This window comes from Chinchilla lanigera, unplaced genomic scaffold (assembly GCF_000276665.1).
Source record: "Chinchilla lanigera isolate Chin_1 unplaced genomic scaffold, ChiLan1.0 scaffold00099, whole genome shotgun sequence".
Taxonomy (NCBI): Eukaryota; Metazoa; Chordata; class Mammalia; order Rodentia; family Chinchillidae; genus Chinchilla; species Chinchilla lanigera.
In genome coordinates this window covers 7,917,825-7,930,924 of record NW_004955500.1, presented here as the reverse complement: position 1 = coordinate 7,930,924, position 13,100 = coordinate 7,917,825, and the positions used below count along the sequence as shown (strand labels likewise).

Below are 13,100 nucleotides of genomic sequence, written 5' to 3'. Positions count from 1 at the left end.
AATTCCTGGTCCGAATTCCCAAGGTGGGAGAAAGCCTTGGAAAAATTCCTGGCCCGAATTCCCAAGGTGGGAGAAAGCCTTGGAAAAATTCCTGGCCCGAATCCCCTTTTTTTTTTTTTTTTTTTTTGTTTGTTTGTTTGTTTTTTTCCGGTACTGGGAATCAAACTCATGACCTTACGCTTGCCAGGCAGGCGCTGTGCCGCTGAGCTAAATCCCCAGCCCCTCTGACCTGATTTTCTAACCCCTGCTGCTGTCCTTCCATCAGGCAAATTGAACCAGAAACTGGAGGACAGCAAGCTTGTGTGGTGCAGAGATAAAGAATGGATCTGGGAAGTGGTCTCACTGATGGAGGATGTGGGATATGGGGTGACCCTGCCTTGAGGAGTGGGTGGGCAGAGGCACTGAGCAGAATAAGAGGGAAACACCCGCTCTGTCTAATCCAGATGTGTCTGGTGCCAGCACAGCTGCCCTCTCTGATGTCTCCTTCTCCACACTGCTCTGATGCTGACCCCCTGCTCCATTTCCCCTCCTCTAGGGTGTCCTGGGCCGGGTCTATGAGACCGTGGTGATGTTGATGCTTCTCACTCTGCTGGTGCTAGGAATGGTGTGGGTGGCATCAGCCATTGTGGACAACAAGGCCAGCAGGGAATCTCTCTATGGTGAGAGGCCCAGCTTCCTTCCTCTCTCCCCGCTGAGTGGGTCTTCAGTTGGCCAGTGTCCCCATTCCTTCGGGAACAACTGTATCCTTTTAAAGTAGGAAAGAGTCACCAGTTGTGATGCATATCTGTAATCACAGCATTTGTGAGGCTGAGGCAGGAAGATTGCTTCGAGTTTAAGGTCATCCTGGGCTACATGGCAAGACTCTATCTCAAAAAAAATAAATAAAAAGTACGTTTAAAAAAAGTAGAAGGCTGGGGATATAGCTCAGCGGCACAGTACCTGCCTGGCAAGCTTGAGGTTGTGAGTTTGATTCCTGGTACCCCAACCCACAAAAAGTGGCGAAGAGTGGTTATTCCTTCCTTAGACTAAAGTTTCAAACTGAGGGGCTTCAGCTGGGCATGGTGGTGCACACTTGCAATCCCAGCATTCAGGAAATTGAGGCAGGAGGGTCTCTGTGAGTTCAAGGCCACCCTGAACTGCATACCAAGACCCTGTCTCAAAAAAAAAAAAAAATCAATAAAAACATTTTTTTTTAGGTAGAGAAGAGGGGCTGGGGATTTAGCTCAGCAGCACAGCACCTGCCTGGCAAGTGCAAGGTTGTGAGTTCTATTCCTGGTACCGGAAGAAAAACAAAAACAAAAGTGGAGAAGAGTGGCTCCCCCTTCTTTAGACTGTAGTTTCAGATTGTTGAGTTTTTGGCCTTCCTACAGAAATGTTCCATTGGAGCTAGGTGGAGTGGCACATGCCCATAATCCCAGCTACTTGGGAGGTTGAGGCAGGAGTATCATAAATTCAAGGCCAATCTGGGCAATTTAATGAAATATTGTCTCAAAATTTAAAAAGGGTTGGGAGCTGAGCATGGTGGCACGTACCTATAATCCTGTTACCCGGGAGGCTGAGGCCAGCAGCCAGCCTGGAGATGTAGCTCAGTGCAAAAGCCAAAGCTCTGGGTCTAATCCCCAGTACTGCCACAAAAAAGGGTGTGTAGCGGGGATGCTGGTGACAAAGCTCAGTGGAACGTGAGTGGTGCATGTAGTACTGCTCTCCAGGACCGTCAAAAAAAAGGTATCTCACTCATTAACAAGGTAGAGGACCTGACAGTAGTCCCTGTGACTGGGACCAAGTAGCAGTTGCATCCATCATTGGAGAGGGTATGAGATCTTCCATTCGTCAGCGTCCCTGCCACTCTTCTGCTGACACTCCCCATTAACATTACTTACCTAACTCCTAAAGGTTTTGTTCGTTTTGTCTTTTTGAGATAGGGTCTTGGTACGCAGTTTAGGCTGGCTTTGCGCTGGCTTTGTAGCCCAGGCTGGTCTCGTACTTGAAACAATCCTCAGCCTCCCAAGTGCTGGGGTTACAGGTGTGCACCACCATGGCCAGCTCCTGTGGGCTTTCATACCATGTCCTTGTCTAGACTCGGGCCTGTCAACTGCCAGTAAGCAGGAGGAGGGAGGTGAACTGTCATACTTTTTTCTTTATCCCCTTAGACTTGTGGGAGTACTACCTCCCCTATCTATACTCCTGCATCTCCTTCCTTGGCGTTTTGCTGCTCCTGGGTGAGTATGCAGGGTGTGGGAGGGAATGGTAGGGCTGTGGGCCAGAGCACTAGGGTAGAAGAAGGGATGGAGGGGTGGAGGCAAGGTGGGGAGAAGGATCTAACAGGTGACTGGTCACTGGCTTTTGTTCCTGCAGTGTGCACTCCTCTAGGCCTTGCCCGCATGTTCTCGGTCACCGGGAAGCTGCTGGTCAAGCCCCGGGTAGGTAGTCCTTGCCCTTTTGTCACACAGGGTGAGATTCCCACACAGCTGGAGCCGAACACTGAGGTATCCATGTGCTTGTGTATTGCACAGCTTGCAAAGGGCCACAGCCTTTGTTGGCCTCTATAGCCTTTACCGCTGTCAGTTGTAGCTGATCACTACATGCAAACGGAATGTAAGGCAGCAGAGAAGGACTGGACAAAGCTGATGGCTGGTCAACGGCAGGGTGGGGAATGAGGGTTAGAGGAAGGACTGGGACTGTAGGACCCTTGAATGACCAGGGTTGTATGGGACCTTTAGGATCAAGGATCCTCTGACAGTCCCACCTTTCCCCTGTCCCCAGCTGCTAGAAGACCTGGAAGAACAGCTGTCTTGCTCAGCTTTTGAGGAGGCCGCTCTGACCCGAAGGATCTGTAGTGAGTTGCAGTTCTCCCCAGCTGGGGCGGCAGAGTGGCCTGGGCAGGGGCTGTAGGACCAGGATGTAGCACTCTCTTCTCTGTGCTCAGATCCCACCTCCTGCTGGCTGCCTTTAGACATGGAACTGCTGCACAGACAAGTCCTGGCCCTGCAGACACAGAGAGTCCTACTGGGTATGTGGCTTGGTAGACTTTGGGATAGCTGGGTTTCCCCAAGGAGAGAAGCCCTTGTTCCAGGTTCTTGCTCACAGCTTCCTGTCTGCAGAGAAGCGGCGGAAAGCTTCAGCCTGGCAGCGGAACCTGGGCTACCCCCTGGCCATGCTGTGCTTGCTGGTGCTGACTGTGAGTATATGCGTGGGGGTGGAGGTGGGCAGTGGGCCCGTGAGCCTCCTCAGGAAGGACAGCGAGGTGCAGGGAGCTGGCTATCAGTAATAGTAGTTACTTCTCACTGAGTGCCTACTTTTTTCCTGCTCTGTGCTAAGCACATCACAGTCTCCATTTAGTGAATGAAGACACAGAATTAACTTGTATAGTCATAGAGAGCCATTGAATGGTTATGCAGATTTTCCCTGAAATGAGAATAAGGGTTGAAATCCAATCCATCTCCCATTTGGTACAGATTAGGCTTACTAGACTTAGAGCAGGTCTTACAGTCAGAAGAGTTCCCTGGTTTTCTAGACAATATCCCGCCCCTCCCTCTCTCTTTCTCTGTGTGGTACTGGAGATCAAATTTGGTTTTGCACTCGTGCATGCTAGGCAGATGCTGTACCATTGAGTTACATCCCCAGCCCCACAGATACCTTTTTCTGTGCAGCCTTTTTGCAATCCTTCAAAGCATCGTGTCTCATAATATCCTTGGAGCCAGATGTGCTAGTACACGCCTGTGATCCCAGCAGTCAGGAGGCTGAGGCAAGAAGATCATGAGTTTGAAGCCAGCTTGGGCTACATAGTGTCACCCTATTTTTTGTTTTCATTTTTGTTTTTTTCCCCGGTACTGGGGATCGAACTCACGACCTCATGCTTGCTGGGCAGGCACTGTGCTGCTGAGCTAAATCCCCAGCCCCCACTCTCCCTATCTAAAAACAAAACAAAACAAAACCCTCCAAAGTGCCGTATTGATAACAGAATTGAGACAACTCCTCACACCAAGGCAGAGCTAGATTTTTTTTTAGTTTTGGTACCAGTGATCGAACTCAGGACCTTGCGCTTGCGAGGCAAGCGCGTGTGCCACTGAGCTGTATCCCCGGCCCAGAGCTGAATTTGGAAGTGGGAAATGTTGGGCGAGAGTGTCCGTTCTTTTTTTTTTTGGTTTTTCTCCGGTACCGGGAACCAAACTCACGACCTTGCGCTTGCCAGGCAGGCACTTTTGCAGCTGAGCTAAATCCCCAGCCCTGAGAGTGTCCGTTCTTAACAGTGCACCCTGGGTACCGTCCAGGGCTGGGCGGGGGTGGAATCTGACCTCGCCTCACACAGGGCCTGTCTGTGCTTATCGTTGCCATCCACATCCTGGAGCTGCTCATCGATGACGCTGCCATGCCACGGGGCATGCAGGTATGGGCTGCCCTCCCACTCGGGTCTTCTGGGGAGAGGGGCCAAAGACGAGGAGCGCGAAAGGCTGGGTGTTGGGTGGTTCTGATGGTAAGGAGTGCAGTTCCTCAGGGATACTCCTCTCCCTTCAGGATCCCTCCTTGGGCCAGGTCTCCTTCTCCAAGCTGGGCTCCTTTGGGGCCGTCATCCAGGTTGTACTCATCTTGTATCCTTCTGGAAACCCTTCCTTGCCTCTGCTTGCCAACCCTGTCTCCTGGGGCTCTGGACAGCGCTCCTCGGGGGCTCTTTTTCTGGGGTCTGTGGACAGGTATGGGGCAGAGTTCAAGCCTTCAACCTTGGGTTCAGAAAGAAGGGAAAGACCGACTCTGAAAGGACTGGGAGAGAGGTCCAGTCCCTTTGAGATGAGGCATTCATTTGTCCTTGGGAGCTGGCGAATTCTTCCCTAACCCAGTTTCAGTTACCTGATGGTGTCCTCGGTCGTGGGCTTCTACAGCTCTCCACTCTTTAGGAGACTACTGCCCAGATGGCACGATACAGCCATGACTCAGGTAGCTGGGAGGGAGGTGAGGGAACTCCTGGTGGCATGGGTAGGTACTGGGTATGGGCAGTTCTGCTACCCGCTCCTCTTCTTTCCCTGTGCCCACCCAGATAATTGGGAACTGTGTCTGTCTCCTGGTCCTAAGCTCAGCACTTCCTGTCTTCTCTCGAACTCTGGGTAAGTAGCAAAAGGAGGTAAGGGGTTACTGCTCAGCAGGCACTATGCAAGAGAAAGAGTGTGTGTGTGTGTGTACACCTTCTCTAATTCCCACAACAGATTTAAGAGATACTACCCTATTATACAGATGAGGAAACTAAGGCTCTGAAGTGCCTGTGCCAGGCTTCAGAGTACTGTTACTTCTGAGTTCATGCACTTGCTACATCTCACTGCCTCCTCACTTCTACTTTCCCTTTAGGCCTTTTTTCTGGGTGGATCATCTAATAAACGTCCTTACTTGCATGCATGAAGCCCTGGGCTTCAATCCCCAGCAGCCCCCAGTCTCATTTGAAAGATAAGAACAGGGGCTGGGGATTTAGCTCAGCGGCACAGCGCCTGCCTGGCAAGTGTGAGGTTGGGAGTTCGATTCCTGGTACCGTGGGAAAAAACAAAGAAAGATAAGGAACAGAAAAAGCTAACTGATGGACCTAGAGTGAGTGAGTGTGTGAGTTAGTTAGCTTCATGGAACTGGGGATTAAACGCTTGGCCTTCACACAGACCTATGTCACTAGCCCTTGTTTTTAATTTCTATTTTGAGACGGGGTCTTACTAAATTTACCAGAGAGCAGTGGGATTACAGGTGCACCAGTGTGCTCAGCTGACCCTGAGCTTTACAACTAGTTGAAGGCAAGGCCACATCAGGCTAGAACATTTGTTTCCTGAGCCCCAGGCCAGTGATTTCTCCATGCACGGGAACATCATGTAATACCCTCAGTCTTTCTGCTGACTTTAGAGCTGTGGTCTAGAATTACTTGGTTAAAAAGTTCAAAAAGTGTGATTGGTGCAGCCCAGCGTAGTGTGGAAACTATGGAAGTAACAACCCCCCCACACCCATATCCTCTGTGTTGTATAATTTTGTATTCCAATCACCTCTGTTCAGTTTTTTTTTGTTTGTTTGTTTTGTTTTTTGGTCTTTTTTGAGACAGGCTGTCCCTATGCAGTTCAGGCCGGTCTTGAGCTCACTTTGTAGCCCAGGCTGGTCTCAAACTCGCAACGATTCTCCTGCCTCAGCCTCCTGAGTGCTGGGATTACAGGCATGTACCACCACTCCCGGCAAGTTCTTAAATTTACTCTGGTTGAGTTTCCCTTACCTGAAATGCTGGGGATCAGAAATGTTTCAAATTCTGGATTTTTTGAATTTTGGGATATTTGCATTGACTGAACTGATTGGGCATCACTAATCCAAAAATCTGAATCCAAACTGCCCCAAGCTGGGTGTTACAGCTTTTAGGGAGGCTGGGGTAGGAGGATCACTTGAGCTTACCAAGTGAAAACCCAGCTGGGTGACGTAGGGAGACCCCATATCGAAGTAAAACAAGTGCTCAGCACTTGGGAGACTGAGGCAAGTTAGAGGCCAAGCAGGCAATTTAGCAAGTTCCTGTCTCAAAATAGAAAGGACTGGGCATGGAGTTCAGTCCCTAGAACCAAGGTAAACAAAGGGCTGAGGATGTAGCTTAGTGTGAAGTTCCTGGGTTGCATCCCCAATACTCCCAGTATGAAGGACATTCACCCTGTATTTTTTGCCAGTGTCACTTGTACTTGGGAATTTAGCAGGAAAGTAAGTTTGTGGGTCCATCAGTTCAGCTAGGTTGGATGCAGGTAGCATTGTTTGGAGCGGGATCAGATCTTTGATTCATAATATTAGTGTTATTAAAAGCTTAGTAAGTATTAGAGCAGTGCCTCACATCTATAGGGCTTTATGTGTGCTGCCTAATTTAATTCTTTCAGTCCCATTCTTGATTTTATAGTTGAGGAGCCACAGAGAGATGAGGAATTTTCCCCAGACCACACAGCTAGCCAGGTGGATATGAACCAGAGCAGTCCCATCGCAGAATGAGCACTTAGCTCCTGTACTGCTTTGTGGGGTTTTGTTTTTGTTTTTGTTTCTGGGTTTTTTGTTTTGGTTTGGTTTTTTTTGGTACCAGGAATTGAATTCAGGACCTTGTGTTTGCTAGACAGGTGCTGTGCTGCTGAGTTATATCCCCGGCCTGCTTTGTGTTTTAAAGAATACTTGGTGACCAGCTAGCCTAGGAACAAGTAGCAGGCTTGGTAGTTCCTGTGGCTACCTGGAGCCAGACAGGAACCTATTGGAGGAGAAGCAGCCAGACAATGGAAGGGAAATTGGAGTGAGTTCAATAGCTGAGAAAGTGGCCTTAGAATACAGCTTGGAGCTGGGTGTGGTGGTACAGGCTTTAATCCCGGCACACGGGAGGCAGAGGCAGGAGGAACACCATGAGTTCAAAGCCAGCCTAAACTACACAGCAAGACCCTGTCACCGAAAAAAAGGGGGAAAGAATGGAGCTTAGTGGCAAGACACAAACAGGGATGCCAGCCTACCGGTTGCATTGCTGAGCTACGTCCACCAGGAGGCAGCAGAAAATTGGGCTCCTAACAGGAGAGGGTTGGGATCTCATCGTGGCTGTTGTACTTTAGGACTCACTCGCTTTGACCTGCTGGGTGACTTTGGACGCTTCAACTGGCTAGGCAGTTTCTACATCGTGTTCCTCTACAATGCAGCCTTTGCTGGCCTCACCACGCTCTGTCTGGTGAAGACCTTCACTGCAGCTGTGCGGGCAGAGCTGATCCAGGCCTTTGGTGAGAAGTGGGGTGGTGTAAAGCAGGGCACCTGGACCTGTCATGCTCCCAGGAAAGACGCTGAGCTTAGTGTCTAACATATTTCACCAGGGACCATCCAGTTCTGTGCTCTGCCTGGCTTGTTCCCGGGGAACTGGACCTGTGTCCCACTTCTGACTGCCCATCTCTCCTTCTCCAGGGCTGGACAGGCTGCCACTGCCTGTCACTGGTTTCCCTCGGTCATCTAAGAAGAGTCAGCACCAGTGACCTCTGTCTGGGGGAGGAAGGAGAAAACTGGATGTTGCCACCTGCTGCCTAGGCCCAGAGGGGACCCCAAGGGTGGTTGGACCTCAGAACCTCAGGACCTGGAATCTGAGAGGATGGGTGGCAGAGGGGAGCTGAGCCATCTTCACTGTTGCATAATCTGAGCCAGAGTTTGGGACCAGGACTCTTTATTTTCCAGACTAACTGTGGCCTCAGCATGAGGTAGGGCTGGGTGGCTGGGTCTGGCTCTTGGTCCCAAATCCATTTACACATCAGTCTGCCTCACTGCTGTTCCGGGCCATGCCCATAGCCATGTTTACATGATGTGATGTGCAATAGGGTAGGGCGAGGGTGGGAGGGACTGAGCCAGAGCAGGCTTAGGAGGCAGGGTGTCTCCCTTGCTTCTGCCCAGCAGAGCCTAAGCACTGTGCTGTCCCGGAGAGGCTTTGGACCACTGGAGGAGCTGGGAGCTTAGGGAGAAAGAGGCTGCACCATCAGCAATAAAGTCGATCCCAGGGTTTGCTTTCTGTTGTTCTTAAGCCTTTCTGTGTCTGTTTGAAGAACCTTGTTCCCCCGTGTCCTGAGTCTACCAAGTGAGACAAACAGGACCTGCTGTCAGCCTTCCCTTCTCCTTGTTACACTGTTGGTGTGCCGTGGGGACACAGAGCTGGTGTTAGGCCATACAACTGGGCAGTGGGAGGTGCCCCTCTAGTCTTGTTAAAGTTGGTTATTCCTGACTTGTCCTTACTCTCAGGGCCTTGTTAATAATTGGAGATGTAGTGGGGTATGCTGTTCCATGCCTGTGATCCCCACACTTGGGAGGCTGAAGCAGGAGGATGGCCTTGGGTTTGATACATAGTGAGTTCAAGGCCAGCCTAAACTACATAGTGAGACCCTGTCTCGGGGGAGGAGGGGGGAAGCCAAAGAAGTTGGGAATTAAAAAAGAATTGGGGATAGAAAGTTATGAGCATAGGAATAAGGTACCCTCCCCTCTGTACACATCTTCAGTCTTGAGTCTCAGTCTCCCTGCCTTGGCAGTTGACTACAAAATAAAAGTGGCTGGTTGAGCCAGTGGTGGCACACACTAACCCCAGCACTCTAGGAATTATAAGCAGGAGGATCACAAATTCAAGCCCAGCCTGGGTAACTTAGACCCTGCATCAAAATAAAAAATAAAAGGGCTGTGGATGTAGCTCATTGCTGAGCCCGAGTTCATCCCCCTACTGCAAATTTTAAAGGGGGTGGGTAGTACTGCCTGGTGAGGATTTATCATAACTCAGAAAAAAGCCTAACTTCAAGATGGGTATGGTGGCAAATACCTGTAATCCCAACACTCGGGAGGCTGAGGCAAGAAGATCGCAGTGAGTTCAAGGCCAGCCTGGGCTACATAGACCGTGAGCCAGGTGTGGTGGCTCATGCCTGTAATCCCAGCTCTTGGTAGGCTGAGGTAGGATGATTGCCACGAGTTTGAGGCCAGCCTGGCCTACATAGCAAGACCCTGCCCCCCAGCCTAATTTCTTCGCAGTCTATCAGTTTCATGAAGTAAAGTTCCCTCACTGTTGAGGATAAAGACAGTTTCTTCTGCCTAGTGTTATACACACTGCATTGCCTAATTTCTAGGACCACCATGTACCTTATAGTCATCATATGTATAATTACTATGACCATTTTCTTGTCTCCCCCTGACTTCAGCGCTGGGGACTGAACACAGACCCTCACATGCTAGGCAGGTGCTCACCGCTGAGCCGCATCTCTTGAGAGAGGATTGCTCTTTTCTAACGCACACAAAGTTGCTGTGAGTGCTAACAGTGGAGGGGTGAGGGGAGGGTGCAAGTTCCACAGATACTTGCTAAGCACCATACTGTAGGCCAGGCCCTTAGCCTTGAGATCTGTGATAAACAAGCTGTGCTAAGAACTGCTCTGTCTAGAAGGGTGCCAAAGTAACAGTGTCTGACCAACCGTGCAGTTAATTGCTACTTCACAAGGGGACGCGGGTGGGCAGTGCTGAGACACGGGGGAATGCTTCTGGAAGGAAGTAATTCGTGAACGAACGATTGAAATTGGTGGGTGAATCCCTTTGAGATGGGGCCTGGTTGGGAATGGTTGGTTTACACTGGTGTGGATAGGCCTCTTGTGCACTTCTCTGCAGGCCTGCAGAGTTCCTAGGAGCCTACCCAGAGGTGCCTTGGTGGAAGGTGCAGGGGAGCAACAATTGGCCTCTTACAGACTGGGACTTGCAGTGCCCACTGTGTTTCAGCAGCTTCCGAGTGACCAGTTATTTGTTCAGAGAGAAGTGGGGTTGGATGTCTGGCAAGGATTGAGAGGGAGCCAAAGTTGAGGATACTAAGCCAGGCTCACTACGAAGTTCTGTTCCTCGTTCTGGGGAAGTTCCCAGTGGAAGACTAAAGTTACAAGGCAAATCTGGGACCCACGCCTTCCCGTCCTGCTTACTGCCAGCCGCGATAGGTTTGGGGAGGTTCATGAGAAAGATGCTCTGATTGTGCGCCCAAAGGATTTGGCTGGCCTTGGACAGAAATTGGAACCCATACTTCCTGGATGACAGCAGAGGGCATGGCCTGCCAGGGTAGGCTTTGGAAGAGCGAAAACCCAATTCAAGTGTCAGAGGAGGATGACTTGGTTCCAAATTTAGGCTTGGAGGTAGAAGGATGCTTATCCGGGCAGCCAAGGACTGTAAAGCTACAAGGATTTCCTAGGCAGGTGCCTGCCTGGTTTCCAGGATAGAACACACTTCAGCTGGAGAAATGGAACAGTGGTGACTGGCTGGATCCCCCGCCCGGGTGCGAGGGGGAGGGACGGTCCTGGGAGAAGGGCGGGGGGCGTGGCCAGGGGCACTTAAGGCGGAGCCTGGGCACTCTGGCAGCACCGAGACCGGCAGCCGAGACGGGCTGGGCTGGCAGTCACCCACGACCCCCCTTCACTGCTATGGTAGCCCATCAGTAGCAGGCTCCAGGCCTCGCGGGACATGTGGGCAGAGCTGGCGGTAGCCAGGTGCACAGAGCCCGGGGAGCTCTAGGGCACTCGGGGCAGCTCTGCCTGCTGCGCTCTCTGGAGCCTGCGGAGATGCCCAACTGACAGGAGGGCCAGTGAGGACGGGAACGCTCCCTGTAGCCCAGGCGCGCTGCACCCATGGCGCTGCCGGCCAGTCTGTTGCCCCTGTGCTGCTTGGCACTCCTGACACTGCCTGCCCAGAGCTGCGGGCCCGGCCGGGGGCCTGTTGGTCGGCGCCGCTATGGGCGCAAGCAGCCTGTGCCGCTGCTCTACAAGCAATTTGTGCCTAGCGTGCCCGAGCGGACCCTGGGTGCCAGTGGGCCAGCCGAGGGGAGGGTGGCACGGGGCTCCGAGCGCTTCCGGGACCTCATACCCAACTACAACCCCGACATCATCTTCAAGGACGAGGAGAACAGTGGTGCTGACCGCCTAATGACGGAGGTAAGCAGGGTCTCTTCCCACCTGTGCCAGGGCACTGCCAACTCCCGTTTTCTCTAGCAGCCCGGGAGGGTGAGCCAGGCGTCATCTACAGAGACTTTATTCTTAAAGACCCTTCCCAGCACTCTCCTCCGAAAACTACCCTGCGGGCTGGACAGTGGTTTAGGAGGTGTCCCAGCGGGAGAGCCGGGATGGGACGTGGGGGAGGGACTGACGAGTGAGAGTGAGGCTGGGAGAGGCCGCGAGGGCGGGGACAGGAGGGTGGAGGAGGGAGGCAGGCGAGACGGGAAATGGCTGAGGCGTGGACCGGGGGTCAGCCACTGCGCCAGGCAGGAAGGGCTGGGGTGAGCTGGGGGCCAGGGGCTGGCTGGGCAGCAGACAGAAGGCTCTACCCTGAGCCTGGCTCCTGACCCTTGTGGCTCGTGGAAACGCTCTAGGGGCCAAAGCGAAGAGACTGAGGGGCCTGGGAAAGAGGCGGCTTGGTGGTCGGGTCACCAAGCCATCCACCTGAGGGCTGCGAGGGATGGTCTTGGGCGTGTGACAGGTGTCCTGAAACCAGGACAGGGCTATTCGAGGGTAAAAGCGACATCGGGGGCACCCTCCGTGAGAACAGGGGAGCCCAGCTGAAAGTCGAAAGGGCTCCAAGCTCAGTTTAGCTCAGGGGCTTTCCTTTGAATTAAAGAATCAAACCCAACTAACCATTGCTAGCATTTGCTGCAGACTGGAACCAAACCCGCCTGGGGCGAGGTGGCCCGCGCCTCGGAGGGAAGCAGCACCTCTGGCCAGGGACCCGGAGTGTCAGAGCCGAAAGGGAGCTTGGAAGTCACATTCCTCCACCCTGGCCCATCTCTCCTTTCACCCTCACAGCTGGGCGCCAGGAGGAAAAGCAGTTTAATCAAAGCCTCACAACAAATTGGTGGCACTGCAGGGACTGAATTCAGAACTCCCGATTCTAAACCCTGTGCACTTTCCATTACACCACCTAATTGTGTGCGGAGAGAGGAGGTGGGGGGAGAGGGAGGGAGACGGATTTCCTCTGATTAATTGCCACAGTTTTCCAGGTTACTTTGTTAGGAAAACCTGTCCAGGGGAGACAGAATTCCTCTGGCTTCTGCGTTGACGCCTCCCTCCTACCCCGGGACCCAGAAGGGGCATTCCCTTCTCCCTCCTTGGTCGTGGGACACTGCGGCCCTTTCCTCAGGCTGCCACCTGCTGCAGAGGGGGCAGAACAAGGGACGGGCCCGGGGGAGGCTCTGACAGGCCTGGGAGTCCCCTCAGTCTTGCTTATCTCCCACACCCTGGCTGCAAAAGGCCTCCATTGAGTCGGCTCTGCCCTGGGCTGCTGCCCCCGCAGATCACGGCCTCCCAAGGGGACGAAACGACAAGGAGTTGGAAGGAGCCGCCACTTTTCCTGCCCCCCCCCAGGTGGGGGCGACCAGGGAAGAAGGGCAGGGGGGAATGTGTCCCCCGGCAGTCGGGAAAACCAGGTCCGAGGTGAGAGGCGGGACGAGGAGGCCGCCCCCTGCTCCTGCCCGGCGTCCGCGCTGTGGTGCGCGCCAAGGTCTCCGGTCCCAGCCGGGGGCGCCGCGATAACCGGCCTCGCTCCCACACACCGGCTTCCAGCCGCGGCGCCGTCCCTGCTCTCCGCTCCCACCCCGCAGGGGCCCCGGCTCCGCG

The 13,100-nt window shown here is 53.0% G+C and overlaps 2 protein-coding genes across 2 annotated transcripts in view; both read left to right on the top strand.

Moving 5' to 3' along the window:
• Lmbr1l (limb development membrane protein 1-like) overlaps positions 1-8,503 on the top strand; it is a gene marked incomplete at its 5' end in the record, with an annotated part of 12,117 nt that extends 3,614 nt beyond the window's left edge. Inside the window, 12 exon segments of the mRNA XM_013505718.1 lie at positions 536-659; positions 2,151-2,219; positions 2,356-2,420; positions 2,764-2,836; positions 2,927-3,010; positions 3,102-3,178; positions 4,310-4,387; positions 4,516-4,589; positions 4,842-4,932; positions 5,033-5,099; positions 7,572-7,733; positions 7,912-8,503. Coding sequence (XP_013361172.1) covers positions 536-659; positions 2,151-2,219; positions 2,356-2,420; positions 2,764-2,836; positions 2,927-3,010; positions 3,102-3,178; positions 4,310-4,387; positions 4,516-4,589; positions 4,842-4,932; positions 5,033-5,099; positions 7,572-7,733; positions 7,912-7,979 — 1,032 coding nt within the window.
• A 2,346-nt stretch (positions 8,504-10,849) lies between these two features.
• The window catches only part of LOC102028877 (desert hedgehog protein), a gene marked incomplete at its 3' end in the record, with an annotated part of 3,493 nt that continues 1,242 nt past the window's right edge, over positions 10,850-13,100 (top strand). The window contains 1 exon segment of the mRNA XM_013505717.1: positions 10,850-11,426. Within this exon segment, the coding sequence (XP_013361171.1) occupies positions 11,124-11,426 (303 nt within the window).